The sequence below is a fragment of the Eptesicus fuscus genome, chromosome 8 (assembly GCF_027574615.1).
Source record: "Eptesicus fuscus isolate TK198812 chromosome 8, DD_ASM_mEF_20220401, whole genome shotgun sequence".
Taxonomy (NCBI): domain Eukaryota; kingdom Metazoa; phylum Chordata; class Mammalia; order Chiroptera; family Vespertilionidae; genus Eptesicus; species Eptesicus fuscus.
The window spans coordinates 102,724,409-102,742,722 of NC_072480.1; the positions used below are offsets into that span (position 1 = coordinate 102,724,409).

The 18,314-nt window shown below is 62.2% G+C and overlaps 1 protein-coding gene across 2 annotated transcripts in view; it reads left to right on the plus strand.

The window, feature by feature from the left end:
* Positions 1-10,541: 10,541 nt before the first annotated feature.
* The window catches only part of ARHGEF10 (Rho guanine nucleotide exchange factor 10), a 62,769-nt gene continuing 54,996 nt past the window's right edge, over positions 10,542-18,314 (plus strand). For both annotated transcript variants that reach the window (XM_054720194.1, XM_054720195.1), the window contains exons 1-2: positions 10,542-10,606; positions 17,022-17,123. In XM_054720194.1, the coding sequence (XP_054576169.1) occupies positions 17,063-17,123 (61 nt within the window). In that variant the 5' untranslated portion in view covers positions 10,542-10,606; positions 17,022-17,062. The remainder of the gene's footprint in view (positions 10,607-17,021; positions 17,124-18,314) is intronic.

Below are 18,314 nucleotides of genomic sequence, written 5' to 3' on the forward strand. Positions count from 1 at the left end.
AATGTGCATATTAGCCTTTTATTCTATAGGATGCTCTCTTATAGTTTGGGTCTTGGCTCTGAGTTCTTTCCTTGCCGGAACGCGAGTACTGAGGTGGCTGAACCCAGGTCGGGTCTGACCCACTGGCCCCATAGCGGTGCCGTCCTGGTCCTGCTGCCCCAACACCCGACGTCTGCACTGGTCCCATCTCTGCCCCCCAGTTGGTTAAGTTTTCAGTCACCTCATCGCTCAGGCTTTCCGTTCCTCCCTGTGACATGCGAGGCCTGGCGGGTCACTGGGCTCCCGTGTCGGCCCTGCCGTGGGCACCGACACTCCCAGGAGACACGCCTGTGGCCAGAGTCCGAGCAGGCAGAATCTGGTGGGTGCCTGGCCTCCCGTCCCCTCCACTCAGGAGGTGCTGCCGACAGGAGGGAGGGAAGGAGGGAGGGGACGGGAGGCCAGGCACCCACCAGATTCTGCCTGCTCGGACTCTGGCCACAGGCGTGTCTCCTGGGAAGTGTCGGTGAAGGAGGGAGGGGGAGGGGGGAGTTTGGAAAACTAGACAGCTGGGAAACAGTCATTTGGGGTAAGGGGTCACCTGTGTCCTACCTCAGGCCTGACTGGACGCCAGCATGTCCAGCCCCGAGACCGAGTTTTCTCAGAGGTTTTCTCACGGGGAGTGCTGGGGTGCCCCTCCCAGAGGGGGAGCCTGCTGCCTGTCACCCAGAGAAGGTTTCAGATGAGACTGACCTTGTCCGGCTGGCGTGGCTCAGTGGTTGAGCATCAACCTGTGAACCAGGGGGTCAGGGTCCAATGCTCGGTCAGGGCACATGTCTGGGTTGCGGGCTCCATCCCCAGTGTGGGGCGTGCAGGAGGCAGCCATCCATGATTCTCTCTCATCCCTGATGTCTCTCTCCCTCTCCCTTCCTCTCTGACATCAATAAAAATATAAAACAGTCCTAACCGGTTTGGCTCAGTGGATAGAGCGTCGGCCTGTGGACTGAAGGGTCCCGGGTTCGATTTGGTTGCGGGCACATCCCCAGTAGGAAGAGTGCAGGAGGCAGCTGATGGATGCTTCTCTCTCATCAATGTTTCTGACTCTCTCTCCCTCTCCCTTCCTCTCTGTAAAGAATCAATAAAATATATTATTAAAAATACATCCTATCTAATAAAAGAGTAATATGCAAATTGACCATCACTCCAACACACAAGATGGCTGCCCCCATGTGGTCAAAGATGGCTGCCCCCATGTGGACACAAGATGGCCACCACAAGATGGCCAGCAGGAGAGGGCAGTTAGGAGGGACCAGGCCTGCAAGGGAGGGCAGTTGGGGGCGATCAAGCCTGGAGGGGAGGACAGTTAGGGGTGACCAGTCCAGCAAAGGAGGGAACTTGGGGGCGACTGGGCCTGCAGGGAAAGGCAGTTGGGGGGGGACCCAGTCCTGCAGGGGAGAGCAGTTGGGAGTGACCAGGCCTGCAGGGGAGGGCAGTTAGGGGCAATCGGGCTGGCAGGGGAGTGGTTAGGGGGTGATTAGGCTGGCAGGCAGAAGTGGTTAGGGGCAATCAGGCAAGCTGTTGGGAGCCAGCAGTCCTGGATGGTGAGAGGGGTCCCAGATTGGAGAGGGTGCAGGCTGGGCTGAGGGACACACCCCCGCCCCTGTGCACGAATTTCGTGCACCGGGCCTCTAATATATATATATATATATATATATATATATATATATACACACACACACACACACACACACACACACAAAGGTGAGACTGACCAGGGCAGGAAGCCAGGCGACCACCAGTGTGCCCTGTCCCTGGGGACACCTGGTGCTAACTGCCCAGGAGCCGCTGTGAGAGCCATTCTCACGCCCACTTCCTGGTCCCCACAGCAGCTTGGGGCCAGGGAAACGGGGTGGCGTCGTGTAAGAACCGGTGCCCCCCCTGGGTCTGGTGCACACTCTACAGTGACAACGGGGCTCCGTCGGCCTCAGGGTGGACGCCGAATGCCCCAGCTCAGGTCCCGCTGTTTCCGGTCAGTGTGGCTCAGAGCCGTGGGGGATGTTTTCCCTGAGACGACCCTCACCCCCAGCCCAGCTCCGACTCTCCCGCGTCCGCTCACCTTTCCAACTGAGACTTCGCTGTGACCGGTGGTAATGGTGCCTTCTTCCCCAAGGGTGCCACTCGCACCCGTCACCTCCGCGGAGGGTCGCCAGAGCAGAAAGAGGAGACGCACTCGTTAACGAGATGCCATGATGTCACTAACTACAGCGTTACAAACGCCCTGGGCGGCGTCTGGCAGGGATGGCCCCAGCTCCGAGTCCGCAGGTGACGGAATTCGGGGAAGGCCTGAAGGCCCTGCACCCGCAGTCACCGTCGCCGCGGTTTGAGGGTTGGGCCTATCCTATGGCTTTCTGGTTCCTTAAATGTGCATTTCTTTCCAAGGCCCCCCTCAATGACCTTTCCAAGTCAAGTCATTCTGTGGGCTCAACCAGAAAGCGGGGACCCTGCCGCCCCCGCCCCCCGCCGCTCCCTGGAATGGCCACTCGGCTCATCTGCTGTCTCCCGGCCGGTGGCCCTGCTGCGCCTGAAGGACGTTCTCCCTGAGGCCTGGGCCCTGGTCCCCAGGAGGCCCGTCTCCATCTTTCACCTGCTCCGCCCCCCCAACCCTCCAGCCCCCACCCCCCCCCCCCCCCCCCCCGCCCCAGGGTGGGCGTGGCCTCTCTCCTGGGTGCAGAGGGGCCCGGGCTGGCCCAGGACTGGATGTGCTGTCCACAGCCCACCTGTCTCCGCCTCGCCAGCCCCTCCCAGCGACCGGGGGCCTCTGGTCCCGGACCCTGGGGGTGTCCCGTGCCCTGAGCTCCCCGGGTCCTGCCCCCACTTTCTGTCACTTTCCCACGTGTCTGCCCATCACCTTCCTCGGGTCGCCTCGCCGCCTGCCCACCACGCTCGTCCAGCTCCCAGGCCGGGCTGTCGCCTCCATCCGTCCCTTCGGGCTCTTGGTTCTGGGGGTCCATCCTCTCCCCCAGTTCTCACAAACCCTTTCAGCCAGGTCTCAGGGAGTGGAAGTCACTGCTCAGCCCGCCTTTACCCAGGGCCCCGGGCCCTGCTGGTGGTGCTGCTGTACTTGATGTCATCGACCAAACTGCATCTCCACTCCAGAGTTTTTCACAAAATTTATTTTCATTGATTTCAGAGAGAAGGGAGAGGGAGAGAGAGAGAAGCATCCATGATGAGAGAGAATCATTGATCGGCTGCCTCCTGCACGCCCCCTACTGGGGATGGAGCCCACAGCACCGGAACCAAACCCTAACCTCCTGGTTCATGGGTGGATGCTCAACCCCTGAGCCCCGCGCTGGGCCCAGCTCAGCACTCGGTCTTCCGTGTGAGCCGGCCCGTCAGTGAAACACAGGTTCCTGGCAGCTGGATGGCGGGCTCCGGAGGGAGCTGCTGGGTGTGCCGTCCAGACAGGCCTAGAAGCAGGCCCCAGACGCGGGAAGTTTTCTGGGCTCGGCCTGTAAAGAATTTCCTGTAAAAATAGCTCTCGATCAGCCTCTTCCCACTCTGGGACGTTCTGGGAACAAGAGGTAAGTCTGGGGCCTCATTTCCCCGCGGGGAGAGGGGGTCTGGGTGGGGACGGGCCCAGTGCGGTGGCTGTGGTGGGGCCCAGTGCTCTGGCTTCTGCTCCGGCCGCTGATTTGTGCGTTAATGTTTCTGTGCACGGATCTTACCTCTCGATAAAAAGCCAAAGCCAAGGTCAGAGCAGTGCAGGGCGATTTTCATAATTCTTTTATGTTGGCCAGCAGAAAGTTATTATCTTTTGAAAAGTATTTTTTATTATTCCTGTTTCTTAATATCGCGCGGGTCACGCAGTGAGCCAAGGGCTCTCCGTTCCTCTCCCCGGGGAGCAGCCTGGCAGGCCTCACGGCCACGTGCCCACAGAGTCACGACCGTCCACACGTCTGAACCGCACGTCTGCCCAGATCCCAGGCTAACACACGGTGACTTCGCCCTTAAAGGCTCGTGAGTCCTCAGCCTCTCCGCCTGCTTGTGGCCCTGCGGTTAGCACTCCGCGTGCGCTGCTCCACCCGGTCCCTCCACGGGAGTCAGTCGTGCCCAGCAGACGGGACGGCCCCCGAGTCACCACCGCAGCGGGGCGCGGAGGCTGCCGGAGAGCCCCGTGGGGCGGGGCGGGGCGGGCCGAGCGTGTACGGAAATGGCCGAAGGTTTAGGAAAGGGCCGAGGGCCTGGGAGGGCGGAGGCGGGGCCGGTGGAGGGCGGGGCGGGCGGGGCGGGCGGGGCGGGCGGGGCGGGAGGAGAGGGCGGGGCTGGAGGGGAGCCGAGCGTGTACGGAAAGAGCCGAGGGCCCGAGAGGGGCAGAGGCGGGCGGGGCGGAAGGGGCGGCCGAGTGCGTACGGAAAGAGCCGAAGGTTTAGGAAAGAGCCGAAGGCCTGGGAGGGCAGAGGCGGGGCCGGTGGAGGGCGGGGCTGGAGGGGGGCCGAGCGTGTACGGAAAGAGCCGAGGGCCTAAGCCCCGCCCTTTCTAAGAGAGCAGAGGCGGAGCTGGAGGAGGGCGGGGCGGGCGGGGCCAGGCCGGTCCCCTGCAGCCCCGGAGCCGCCACCGCGCCCCCCGGCAACCCCAGGGAAGACCTTAGGGACCAGGACAGCCGCGAGGACCCCGGCCCACCCAGTCTGAGCTCAGCGCCCAGACCCGCTCAGTCCCCGCAGCCCCGCGCGGAGGCCGGTCTGTCTTGGACGGCGTCCCCGCTGCAGGCCGGGCTCGGCTGCCGGCCCGGGTCCCGACTCTGCCGGGCGGGGTGTACCCCGCGGCGGCCCGGCGGGAGGGGAGGCGGGCACGGATCTGTCCTGACCTACCCCATCCCCTAAGCTCCAGGCTGGACCCGCCGCGCCCACGCCACCTCCGCAGCGGGGTCCCAGCCGCTGGGCGCCCCACTTGGCTCGGTTCCCACACCGTCCCCCAGGTCAGTTCTGGCGCCTCCCCCTGCACACCCAGCAGATGCCTGCGGGCTCCGTGGAGAGGCGGGCAGAGCGCTAGTTGGCAGTGAGCTTCCGGCAGCCATGCGGCCGCCCTGGGGTGGAGACGGTGCTGGCCTGCCCGAGCTGGGGACCGCCCGGCTCCCCGGAGCGCTGCCAGCGGACTGACCGCGGGGCGACCGCAGGGCTGACCACAGGGGTGACTGCAGGGCTGACTGTAGGGCTGACTACAGGGCTGACTGCAGGGCTGACTATGGAGCTGACTATAGGGCTGACTATGGGGCTGACTGTAGGGCTGACTGCAGGGCTATAGGGCTGACTGCAGGGCTGACTGCAGGGCTGACTGTAGGGCTGACTATGGGGCTGACTGCAGGGCTGACTGCAGGGCTGACTATGGGGCTGACTGCAGGGCTGACTGTAGGGCTGACTGTAGGGCTATAGGGCTGACTATAGGGCTGACTATGGGGCTGACTGCAGGGCTGACCATAGGGCTGACTGTAGGGCTGACTATAGGGCTGACTATGGGGCTGACTGCAGGGCTGACTATGGGGCTGACTATGGAGCTGACTACAGGGCTGACTGCAGGGCTGACTGTAGGTCTGACTACAGGGCTGACTGCAGGGCTGACTGTAGGTCTGACTACAGGGCTGACTGCAGGGCTGACTATAGGGCTGACTGTAGGGCTGACTGTAGGGCTGACTGCAGGGCTGACTGCAGGGCTGACTATAGGGCTGACTGTAGGGCTGACTGCAGGGCTGACTGCAGGGCTGACTGCAGGGCTGACTATAAGGCTGACTGCAGGGCTGACTGTGGGGCTGACTGCAGGGCTGACTATGGGGCTGACTGTAGGGCTGACTATAGGGCTGACTGTAGGGCTGACTGCAGGGCTGACTGCAGGGCTGACTATAGGGCTGACTGCAGGGCTGACTATAGGGCTGACTGTAGGGCTGACTATAGGGCTGACTATGGGGCTGACTGTAGGGCTGACTATGGGGCTGACTATCGGGCTGACTATAGGGCTGACTGTGGGACTAACTGTGGGGCTGACTGCGGGGCTGATGCTGGGCTGGGCAGCTCTCTAGGGAAGACAACAGCAACCCCAAGGCCATGGGCACCCAGGGGCCCAGCACATTCAGAGTCAGGCCCAATTGGAGTACTTTCCGCAGCGCACATGAACGGCTGATGGGGAATCAGGGCTTCAGGATCTCAGAGCCGCTGGTTTGCGGTGGGACCTCCACATCTTTGCTGTTTGCCTCAACTCGTTCAAACACGCGGACCACAGAGGGCAGACTAAGTCACAGCCGTTCCCATCTCCTTAGTGAAGATGAAGTGCATTCCTGGGCGGGGGAGGCGTGCGGCGTTGGGGTTTAAGTGACAGAGGGTGAAATGTCTGCCACGCAGCAGCCAGGACGGCACGGTGTCCCTGAGATAAGGGCCCGGCCTGCGTGCTCCGTGGGGTAGACAGGTGGCGTGGCCGGGGTCACCGGGCCTGGGTGCTCACAGGTGAAGCGGGAGGGAGTCCGCGCCCGCTGAGAGAAGGAAGGGGATGGTCAGCCGGGGGGAGGAGGGGGTGGGCCAAGGTGGGAATAACTACCGAGGGGCCAGGACTGGACCACAGAGAACACACTGCCATGGGGGTTAGCGGCTCGAGGCCAGGTGCTGCAGCCCCCTCGGTCTCAGACTCTATCCCTGCTGCTCAGCACCTGCCCCGTGCCCACACCGCGCTCCCCTGCCCCGGCTCCCGCGCCCTCCTGAGTGTCCTTAGAGGAGGCCGTGGCTGGACACGGGCCACAGACCACAGGCCACAGGCCACGCTGAGCTCCTCACGCAGGGCTCCCCATGCTGCTCACTCAGGGGCGCCGCGGGCGCACCCCACGGGCTGGGCCCTGGAGTCACAGCACCCCCTGCGGTCAGTGGCAGGAGGCTCCGCACCAGAAGGCACGGAAATTAGAGCTTGTGGCCCAAGCAGGAAAGGACCTTCTAGGTCACCCACGAGTCCTGGTTCTCTGTCCCTTTGACATTTCTTCAAATGGCAAGACTTTGTTCTGCCAGAGGCTTGGTACCAGGGGAGGAGGTGGGAGGGAGGGAGGGAGGGAGGGAGGGACAGGGAAGGAGGGAGGAAGGGAGGGTCTGGGAAGAAGGGACAGGGAGGGAGGGAGGGAAGGAGGGACAGGGAGGGAGGGAGGGAAGAAGGGACAGGGAGGGAGGGAAGGACAGGGAGGGAGGGAGGGAGGGAGGGAGGGACAGGGAGGGAGGGAGGGAGGGAGGGAGGGAGGGGTCCCCGTGGTCCAGTCTGTGTGAAGACAGACAGCCCTTCCGGTCGCCCTCCGTCCCCCGCGCTCAGCCCGCCGGGCCCCAGAGGAGCCCACACGCCCATCATTTAGCTCAAGGCCTTTCGTTCCTCCCGCCGCTCCCTGCTGGGCCTGGTCTCCTGGAGGGGGCTGCCTCCCCTCTGAGAGCCCTCCCCCCCCCTCTCCGCCCACAGAGAAGGAGGAAAGGAGAAAACAGGTCCATTGTTGTCCCAGTGCCCGGAACAAAAGGGACGCTGTGTGGGGCGGGGACAACCCTGCCCCCACTGGACACTGGGCGGCTGCCCAGGGCCAGGCCCTCCTCCCCCTATCGCTCTCGCTGTTCCTCCCCTCCCCTGTTGGCCTGCTCTCTCCCCTTTGTTGCCGGGAACAGGAATGCTCAGTGAGCAGAGCGCCTCTGTGCGAGGACCTGGGTGAGCCCCGCCCGCCCCTGTCCCTGCTCCCCGGTGACCCTCTCCCACCGGGCCTCTGGTTCAGCCCGGGACCTGGGCTGGGGGTGCCTGCACAGACACGCGGGTCACCAGCACTGGGGAGAGATGGGGTGCTGGGGTTTCCCAGGAGCCCTTGTCCTGGCGGGGACCACGGCCCGGGGAGTGAAGGGGGCGAGCTGACTGGGTGACGGGTGTTTACCTGCCTGCCTGTTCCCTGTCTTCCGCATTCCCTTCCTGCAGGTACTCCCCTCGGTGACTGAGTCTGCACTCTGAGCACTCTCTCCTGCTGTTACCTGGTTCTAGTGACAAGGCTGTGGTGTGGCCACCAGCCAGGGGCACAGAGAAATGCAACCCCTAGGAGACCTCGAGACTCATTGCAACGGATTGGCTGTGGGGTGTCAGGGCTCACCAGGAGGCAGGCAGGAGGAGGGCTGTCAGGAGGGGAGGCCATGGAGGGGAGGGCAATGAGGGGAGGTCATGGTGGGGAGGTCATGGTGGTCCGAGTCCTGGGTGAGAGTTCTTCGTGCCCAGCCCCACCTGGCGGCATTGCCGTGCGGTGCCACCCACTGTCCCTGCTGGTGGCCCCGAGCTTCGGGGTCATAGGCCCCGTGGACAAGTGGACGCTGCCGCCTGTACTTCTGGTTATGACGGGGCCACTGCCTGTCCCCTCGGGCCAAGAACAACACGGCTTCTTTTACACAATAATGACCCAATAGCAGCTTCTCGATTTTAAGTTTCTGAAAACAAACTTGGGAGCCAGCTCGGAGGAAAGTTGACTCAATATGTTTTCTTTGTTCTGAGAAGATAAACAGATGGGCCCACATTATTATGGGGCCCAGGGTCACCCATGCTTTCAGACACCGCAGTGAGGGGGGGTTGTGGGTCTCCCTTTCAGACTCACCTATGACCTACATGTGCGTAGTCACGTGATCTACATGGTTAGACGGAAGCTCAGAGGCTCCTGTAAGTTACACAGTGTTTATCAGTCCCCGACACCAAAAAAGGATCCCCAGATTGGGCCCGGACCCACTGCTTCACCCATACATGGTGCTACATGTTCCCTTCTCGTTTCTGCTGCCCCGGCCGGAAACCAGCAAATGCCAGGCTGTTCCTATGAGGCGTGCAGGCCGAGGGCCGCCTGCTTCTTCCCCTCTCTGCCCGGGCCATTCAGATAACCGGGCAGACCGAACGAGACGCTCACAGAACCCGTGGAATAGAGACTCAGACTGCTTTTCTGATATCGAAGTCGCGGAGAGGGAAGATCTTTCCTAACCCATTCGAGCTCTAGGATAGGCCTAAAATAGTGCTTAGCAGTGGCTCAGCCCACTTAAAAGACACGGAGCCCATGCTAACAGTGAACGGTTAATAGTTGCCAAATTGTTGCCTTCCTTGTACTCCGTAGTCTTTATGTGTCAGCTGTGAGCTACAGTAACCACAACGTGCAGGGAAGAACTTCTGAGCATGAGCTTTCGGAGCGCTGAACGTGGGCGGGCGTTGGCTTTGGGACACTTAGCTATTTTGTATTTATCCCATAAACCGAGTGAAGGTCAGGCGGCTCTGACTTCACGTTCCTTGTAGATGCAGGGATGTGGGCAGGAGGAGGGGTAGCATCTGCTGTGCTGACCAGGGAACGGGCAATGGCCACGTCCTTTAGTCGTCATTTTGGTCTCTTTGTATTCTTGTTAAAGATGCTTTAGTAATAATTATAATGATATTTTGTTTCCTTTTTCTATTTATTTATTTTAATATATATATTTTTTGTATTGATTTCAGAGAGGAAGGGAAAGGGAGAGATAGAAACATCTTCTATATATATAAAAGGCTAATATGCAAAATGTCCCCGTGGGAGTTCCACCTGGAGACTGGGAGTTCCATTGCTTGCTATGATGTGTGCTGACCACCAGGGGGCGGCACGGAATGAAGGAAGGTCCCAGCCAGCAGCTGGAAGGCCCTGATCAGCTCTGATCACCCACCAGGCCTAGGGACCCTACCCGTTTATGAATTTCATGCACTGGGCCTCTCGTCCATGATGAGAGAGAATCATTGACCAGCTGCCTCCTGCACGCACCACACTGGGGATCCAGCCCACAACCTGGGCACGTGCCCTGACGGGGAATAGAACTGTGACCTCCTGGCTCATAGGTGGGTGCTCAAGCACTGAGCCACACTGGCCGGGTTTTGTTTCCTTTTTAATTGTAAACGAATAAAGGCTCTGGGCTCAGCCGAGCGGCCTCCTGGAGCTTCCTCCTGGACCGCTGCTCCGTGCCTGCACCTGTTCAGGGTCCCACACCTGGGGCGGCACAAGGTTTTCAGGCCCCAGGTGGCCATGCGCAATGGGGGAGGGCAAGAGGGGGAGGCAGCTGGAAGGTGCATGCCTCCTACACGTCACCAGCAGGCTCTCCCAGCCACGGAATGCGGCCACCATGCTCACTGGAAGGTCCCGGCAAACAGCTTCTGGCTGGGCGAGCCTGAGCAATCCCCGGGAGACGTGTGAAACCTGCATTTCCCAGCCAGGACGGGCGGGCCTGAGGGCAGCGGACCTGCTCAGGGGCCAGGGCCGTCGGGGCAGGGCGGGGCTCGGAGGGAGGGGCGGGTGCTCCGGGGTCCGTCCCGCGCCCCCCGCCCACGCGGGCGCAGCCGGGCGGGGCATCGGGGCTTTGGGCCGCGGGCCGGGGTGCGGGCGGCCACGTGGCCTCTCAGGAATGCGCTGGCGCGAGGGCGGGGCGCGGCTGAAGAATGGGCAGGCACTTCAGCCAATAGGCTCCCGGCACCGTCCGGACCAGCCAATCACGATGTGGGGGTGGAGCTGTCTTCCCGTGGGCGGGGCCGAAGCGCATCCCGGCGGCGGACGCGGGGCAGGGAGAGGGGCGCTCGGAGGGACGGCAGCGGGGGTCCCGGCGGGGTGAGTTGCGGGCCCCCGGGGGCGGGGGTCTGTGCTTGGTGATCGCGGGCCTGGGGCATCCCCCCAACTTTGGCGTGGTGCCCTCTGTTCCCACCACAGACAGTGCGGTTAACGGGGCCGCGAGCAGCCCCCCAACTTCAGCTGGTGGCCCCTGACTGGTGGGCGCAGTGCAGGGGACGGGTCAGGCCCTGGGAGCGGACCCCGTTTTCGGCGGGGTGCCCATCTCCCCGGGTGGTGATGGGGCCGAGACTCAGGGACAGCCAGGAACCTGCTGGAGGGACCCCTGGGCGGGGCGGGGTGGGGTGTGGGGTGCGGGGAGAAAGCCCGCCCGCGGTGAAGCTGCGAGGGGGTGAGTGGAGGCGTTTGGGGAGCATCCTCTGTGTTTCCGTGGAGGCTGATCCTTGGCCGTAGGATGGCGACGTCACTATAAACAGCCCCGGTGCGGGCTCCCCGCCGGTAACGGCCCTGCGGCCCGGCTGAAGCTGCAGCGGCGCCCCGTCCTTAGGTGCCCTGCCCACCTGCCGCCCCTCCCTCCGCGGGGCCTGAGCGCTGGGCGGGGCGGCTGAGCGGAGTCCTGGCTTCTTACAGGAGGTCGGTGCCCGGGAAAGCTGCAGGCGGGGTGCAGGGCTCCTGCTGGAGCAGAAGGCTCTCCCAGGTCGTGCAAAGGGCTTCCTGCTTCCCTGCGCTGGGGCCACCCGGTTGGCGGCTGCCCCAGCCCGCAGCCTGCGTTTCCTGCAGGAGCCACTCAGGTCCCTCCAGGAAGGCCCGCGGGCGCCCCGGCCACTGTCCACACAGCGCTTAAATGCTTAAATGCGGCCGAAACCGGTTTGGCTCAGTGGATAGAGCGTCAGCCCGCGGACTGAAAGGTCCCAGGTTCAATTCTGGTCAGGAGCATGTACATTGGTTGCGGGCACATCCAGTAGGGGGTGTGCAGGAGGCAGCTGGTCGGTTTCTCCGCATCGATGTTTCTAGCTTTCTATCCCTCTCACTTCCTCTCTGTAAAAAAATCAATAAAATATTAAAAAAAATGCTTAAATGCGCGGGCGTCTCTTTCATGGGAGATAACTCTGTTTTCTAAAAAATATATTTTATTGATTTTTTACAGAGGAAGGGAGAGGGAGAGAGAGCTAGAAACATCAATGAGAGAGAAACATCAATGAGAGAGAAACATCCATCAGATGCCTCCTGCACGCCCCCCACTGGGGATGTGCCCACAACCAAGGCACATGCCCTTGACCGGAATCGAACCCGGGACCCTTCTGTCCACAGGCCGACGCTCTATCCACTGAGCCACACTGGCCAGGGCTGGGAGAGAACTCTTATTGGGAAAGACCGGTGAGAGGAACCGGTGTGTACTATGCAATGTGATGGCCGCTGAGCTCTGACCGTGGCTGGCTGGGCCCTGGGACGTGGCCGAGTGGCCGCCTCTGGTCAGTACAGACGTCCCGATCGCTTGTCAGTTGGAAGGTGGTCGTGGCAGGTGCTGTGCATAATCGATCAGTGCCCCGTCCAGGGCGGGTAGACAGCGGGGGAAGAGGTAAAACTCCGTTATGTCAGGACGGCTTTTTATCTGTCAAAGTGAAGGCTGACTTTCTAGTTTGCCCAACTTCACCGCGTTGCTATTTTGAGAGGCACATTTCCTCCGGAGTTATTTTTGTGGTGAGGTTAGAGGGACACGCTGTGGGAATTGTGGGTAGAGGCGCCCTGGTGGGGCGGTGGACTGCTCCCCTCGCGCCCGGCCGTCTCACAGACTTCGCTTACTCACCACAGTGCGGGAAGGCCGGTGTGTGAAATGCTCTTTGCACGGAGCGGGTTGCGCATCAGCTAGAGGGGAGGGGGAATGCCGTGATTTCGGCTTACTCCTCTGTCAGTGATGGTCTGAACACGTGCTCACCGGCACTGAGGCCTGCTGTGTGCGACGCGGTTCGTTATTGCACAAGGCGGCGTGGGGCTGCCGCCATGGAGTGCTCGGTCGCGCCACGTCCAGCACGTGGCTGCTGGGTTCAGACGTCACAGTTCCCACGAGAGAGGGGCGTGGAGTGGACTAGGACACAGGGGGGCGTGGCTGTGAAGCGTTGGGGACGGGGAGAGCGCTCAGCGAAGCCTCCTGGAAGCGGGTGGTGGCGGAATGAGGGGCGTCCTGGGAGCTCGGCCGGCCGTGGAGGGAAATCTGGGTCTAGGGCAGGGGTCGGCAAACTCATTAGTCAGCAGAGCCAAATATCAACAGGACAACGATTGAAATTTCTTTGAGAGCCAAATTTTTTAAACTTAAACTTCTTCTAACGCCACTTCTTCAACATAGACTCGCCCAGGCCGTGGTATTTTGTGGAAGAGCCACACTCAGGGGGCCAAAGAGCCGCATGTGGCTCGCGAGCCGCGGTTTGCCGACCACGGGTCTAAGGAAGCGTGGCGAGGTCCCGGAGGAGGCCAGGGCTGCGTCCTGCAGGGTGAGGGGCAGGGCCAGGTCCTGTCCTAGGTCATGGTCGCAGGGGCCCTGCCTGCGAGCAGGGGAGGCGGGTGCAGAGCCGGGGGACCCTCTCACCTGCCCCCCACCCCGCACTGCCGCCTCTTCCTGACCCCGGGTCAGCCTCCCCAGCCTGGCGGAGCCTCGAAGTCTGTGTTCGCTTCTTTATTTGCTTTTGTGTGAGGGCTTTCAGATGACCAGTCGCTTCATAAAAACGCCCAGGCATGTGGTTCTCCTACTGCCCGCTCCTCTTTTTTTTTTCCCTCTCTCTCTCTTTTTTAATTTAATAAATATTTATTGTTCAGATTATTACAATTGTTCCTCCCCCCCCCCCCCCCCCCCCCATAGCTCCCCTGCCCGCTCCTCTTTCATCTTCCGGCGGCCGCCCATGTTTTACACTTTTAGTAAACAATAGTGAAAGGACTTTTTAAAATATTCAAAATGCTTCTTTTAGGTTTGAAGCATTCCTATTCCATGAACCACTTCTGATACTAGACATGGCTTTTTATTTTTTAAAATATATTTTATTGATTTTTTACAGAGAGGAAGAGAGAGGGATAGAGAGTTAGAAACATCAATGAGAGAGAAACATCGATCAGCTGCCTCCTGCACACCCCCTACTGGGGATGTGCCTGCAACCAAGGTACATGCCCTTGACCGGAATCGAACCCGGGACCCTTCAGTCCACAGGCCGACGCTCTATCAACTGAGCCACACCGGTCAGGACTAGACGTGGCTTTTTAAAGTAAAATACAGTGTCCCCGCTGTCACGCTGTGCCGTGGCCGTGGTGAAGGGGGCGTGGGAAGGCCGCACATTCAGTCCCGCTCAGAGCGACGCCGCTGGGAGCCGAGCCCGCGGCTCCCTCCCAGGGGCTGCCCCCTGGCGGCACAGCCTCAGCCTCAGCCCCTCCGCTCAGTGAGTCGCCTGGGAATTCGTGCAGAAAACAGAAGGACTGACCACGCTGCCCCCCATCCCCATGCAGCGAGGCCTCCGGGCTCCCAGGCACAGGCTGTGCTTTTAAAAAGTTTATTTAAATACATTTTTATTGATTTCAGAGAGGAAGGGAGCGGGAGAGAGACGGCAACATCCGTGATGAGAATCATGGATCGGCTGCCTCCTGCACACCCCCTACTGGGGATGGAGCCCACAACCCGGGCCTGTGCCCTGACCTGGAATTAAACCGTGACCTCCTGGTTCATAGGTCGATGCTCAACCACGGAGCCACGCTGGCCGGCCCGGCAGGCTGTGCTTCTGACGGGCGGGAGGCTTGCTGTCTGGCCGTGGGGACCGGACCTTCACAGGTGGACGTCATTGTTATTTTAAAGAAAGCAGCGTGGACGGTCAGACCCCAAAGTCAGATGTATGCGTGAGTTTTGCGCTCTAATCCCTCGCTGGGCTGGACAGGAGCCGGCCAGACAGGAGCGGCCGGAAGGGCGTCCGGAGGGAAGCGCCAGTGCCGCTGCTGTTTCAGCCTGTCACTGCCTTCCGTCTCGGATGGGGAAGCGGGGTGGCTTCAGCCGGGTTCCGGGTCAGGACCCGAGGCAGTGGCTGGAAAGGGGTGTCTACGCTCACGCGGGACTCAAGCCCATTGGAGAGGAGCCTCCCGGCTGGTTGGGCGGCTCTGTCTCTGGGGGCGCTTGGTGGGACCCCAGTCCGCCATCCTCTGCCTTCCTTACGCCTGGTGTCCCAGTGGCCTGAGCGCGTAGGGCACCTGCCGGGCTGTCAGGTTCCGAGGCCAGGGGATCAGTGAGGACCTGTGAGCTGTCAGGACCCGAGTCCCGGGGGTCAGTGAGGCCCTGTGAGCTGTCAGGACCCGTGTCCCGGGGTCAGTGAGGGCCTGTGAGCTGTCAGGACCCGAGTCCCGGGGTCAGTGAGGGCCTGTGAGCTGTCAGGACCCGTGTCCCGGGGTCAGTGAGGGCCTGTGAGCTGTCAGGACCCGAGTCCCGGGGTCAGTGAGGACCTGTGAGCTGTCAGGACCCGAGTCCCGGGGTCAGTGAGGACCTGTGAGCTGTCAGGACCCGAGTCCCGGGGTCAGTGAGGACCTGTGAGCTGTCAGGACCCGAGTCCCGGGGTCAGTGAGGACCTGTGAGCTGTCAGGACCCGAGTCCCGGGGTCAGTGAGGACCTGTGAGCTGTCAGGACCCGAGTCCCGGGGTCAGGGAGGCCCTGTGAGCTGTCAGGACCCGAGTCCCGGGGTCAGTGAGGACCTGTGAGCTGTCAGGATGGGAGCCCGGGGTCAGTGAGGGCCTGTGAGCTGTCAGGATGGGAGTCCCGGGGTCAGTGAGGACCTGTGAGCTGTCAGGACCCGAGTCCCGGGGTCAGTGAGGACGCGGCCAGGGTGGGGAAGGCGCTGATCATGTTCTGGAGGCCGCAGGGCCTTGGCGTCCGGGGCAAGCTCCGCAGAGGAACCGGTGCCCTGTCCTCCTACTCGTCCTGCGGGTCTGAGCCTGGCCCCGGCGGTCAGGCAGCGGCTGGGGGAGGGGCCAGAGAGAGGCGGGCGGCCTTACGGGAACTGCTCTGCCCTCGATGGGCGATTCCTAAGGGGCCTCCCCAGCTCCGGGCTGGCACCAGGGGCTGCGGGACTGAGAGCCCGCCCTGCCGCGCGGAGGGACCAGAGGTGAGGCTGGGGAGTCAGTGCCGTCCCCACGCCCTCTGTGCTTCCCCCCTCCCTCATCCCCCCGCCCGGCTCCTGGGACCCATGCAGGTCGCCCTGCAGGGAGCGGCCTCCGGAGCAGACTGTGCTGGGAGCCGGGCAGGTGCCGCCAGCCACAGGGAACCGCTGTCTCCATGGGGCCGCGAGGGACCCGCCTTCTGATGGAGCCGCTGCCACATGCCTGCTCAGACTCCTTCTCCGCGGCCCGTGGGGCAGCGAGAGACGCAGAAAGAGAAACTGAAGCCGCCTGCAGAGACCGCGTTAGGAGAGCGGCAGCCTCGGTCTCAGTCCAGGGCAACGGTTCTTCACTCAGAACCCGCAGTGGCCCTGGCTGGTGTGGCTCAGTGGATAGAGCGTCCGCCTGCAGACTGAAGGGTCCCGGGTTTGATTCCGGTCAAGGGCACATGCCCGGCTTGCAGGCTCGATTCCCAGTAGGGGGCATGCAAGAGTCAGCCGATCCATGGTTCTCTCTCATCATTGATGCTTCTCTCTCTCTCTCTCTCTCTCTCTCCCCCGCTTCCTTCCTCACTGAAATCAATCCTATATAATAAAAGCCTAATATGCTAAGTGTCTGGTTGTCTGGTCATCCATTCAACCAACCAAAATGACATATGCTAATGATATGCTAAGGCCGCTCAACCACTCGCTATGATGTGCACTGACCACCAGGGGGCAGACGCTCCAACTGGTAGGTTAGCTTGCTGCTGGGGTCCGGCCGATAGGGACTGAGTGAGACAGGCCAGACACGCCCTGGAGCCCTCCCGCGGTCCCTCCCAGCTGGCCAACCTCCCACGTCCCGCCTAAGCCCCGATCATGCACTGGTCGGGTTCCTTAATCTGGCCTGCACCCTCTCGCAATCTGGGATCCCTCAGGGGATGTCGGAGAGCCGGTTTCAGCCCCATCCCACAGGCCAGGCCGAGGGACCCCACTGATGCATGAATTCGTGCACCGGGCCTCTAGTAAAAATATATTTCAGTGCTGGTTGGAGGAAGAGGAAGCCACACATGTACCCGTGTGTCCCGTCTCCCCTTGGCCTGAGTCCGGAGGAAGAGGGGCTCTGGGGGTGACCCCGTGCCGGTGGGGAGCCCTGGCTGCCGCTGGGCGAGGCAGGAATGGGACCCTGGGTTCCTTTGGTTATTTCCGGAGGTTCCGTCCTGTGGCCCTGTGACTGACTGGCAGGGGTGAGCTCTCTCGTGTGGCTGTGACTGAGACCCAGCGTCCCCCCTGGCGCTGGCGCTGGGGCGCCTGTGGGCTGAGGGCAGCTCGCACCTGCCCTGACGGCCTCTCTCCTCCCACAGGGCTGCCCAGGGCCAGGGCCAGGCTCCCGGAGCTGCACAGCATGGACCCCCCGGAGCCGGAGCCGGAGCCGGAGCCGCCTGCCCCCACTGCCGCTGCGGAAGGTAAGGCTGCGCCTCGCTGGAGGCTTCCAGACGGTGCGCTCTCGCTGCGGGTTCATCGCTGCGGGGCTCCTCCTTGTGGGCGTCCTGCTGTTCGGGCTTCTGGGCCGGGTCTGACTGTGGCTGGTTTAACGGAGAATGCGGGAGACCAGCGCTGCTCCACCGCCCTCACAAACAGGACGGCCACCACCCCGAGTGTGCCCTCCTGCGGCCTCACCAGGCGGGGCCCTTCCCCAAACCGCAGCTCCGGGTGCGACCCGAGGATGCTGAGCTCCCAGCCCTGCGGGGAGCCCGGGGGTGGGTGGGGCGGGCGGTGAACCGCATTCACACCTGCCCCAGCTGTTCCTGCCCTGGGGGGGGGTACCCGGGAGGTGTCATACTGAGGGGTTCATTTCTGGCTCCCACTTCTGTCAGGGGGTCTGTGTGTCTGTGCTGGTGAGGGTGCTGCACTGCACGGGATGTGGGTGCCTGGGCAGGGAGCTCAGACCTGGGAGGAGAACACCTGGGGGGGGGGGGGCTGGCCTGGATCTGGGGGACCTCCCCTTCAGCACAGGCTGTGCCACCCAGGGCCACCCAGGGCCAGGAGGAGGCGGCGGCCTGTGAGCAGCCCCTTGTTGGAGGCCCAGGGCAGCTGCCCCTTACAACACTCCTTTGTTTTAAACAATAAAAGATTTAAAAACAGAACAGCCTTCATCAGACATAAGAGAAACATTGCATCTTAGATAAAACTTTCATATTGTAATTAACTCTGCTCTTTGGGCCTCGGAACAAAGTGGATGACGTTTCTCTCTGGGCTGAAAAGCCGTGTTCTCTCACTGGTCCTCGCGTGCTGGCCTGGGTGCTGGCCTGGGTGCTGGCCTGGGTGGGCGCTAAGGCTGTGAGTGGGCGGAGCCGCCGGGAGGGCTGTGGGCGCAGCGGGGTGGCCGGTCCCTGCCCCGAGCCCTGCAGCGGGCGCTCGCTGGGGGCCAGGCCTGTGTCACCAGGGCCAGAGGGGACGCTGGAACGGTGGCTGCAGGTCTGGCTGGCTCAGGCACGGGCAGCTGGGCCCCCTCCCCTGTGTGGGCCGCCCAGAACCCTAACGGACTAGCATCCGTGGGATCGGAACCGTAGCATTTTCACGTGTGTGACTCACCGTGGGAAGCAGAAACCTCTTTGCCACTGAAATGTGCCACGGGGGCCGGCCGGTGTGGCTCA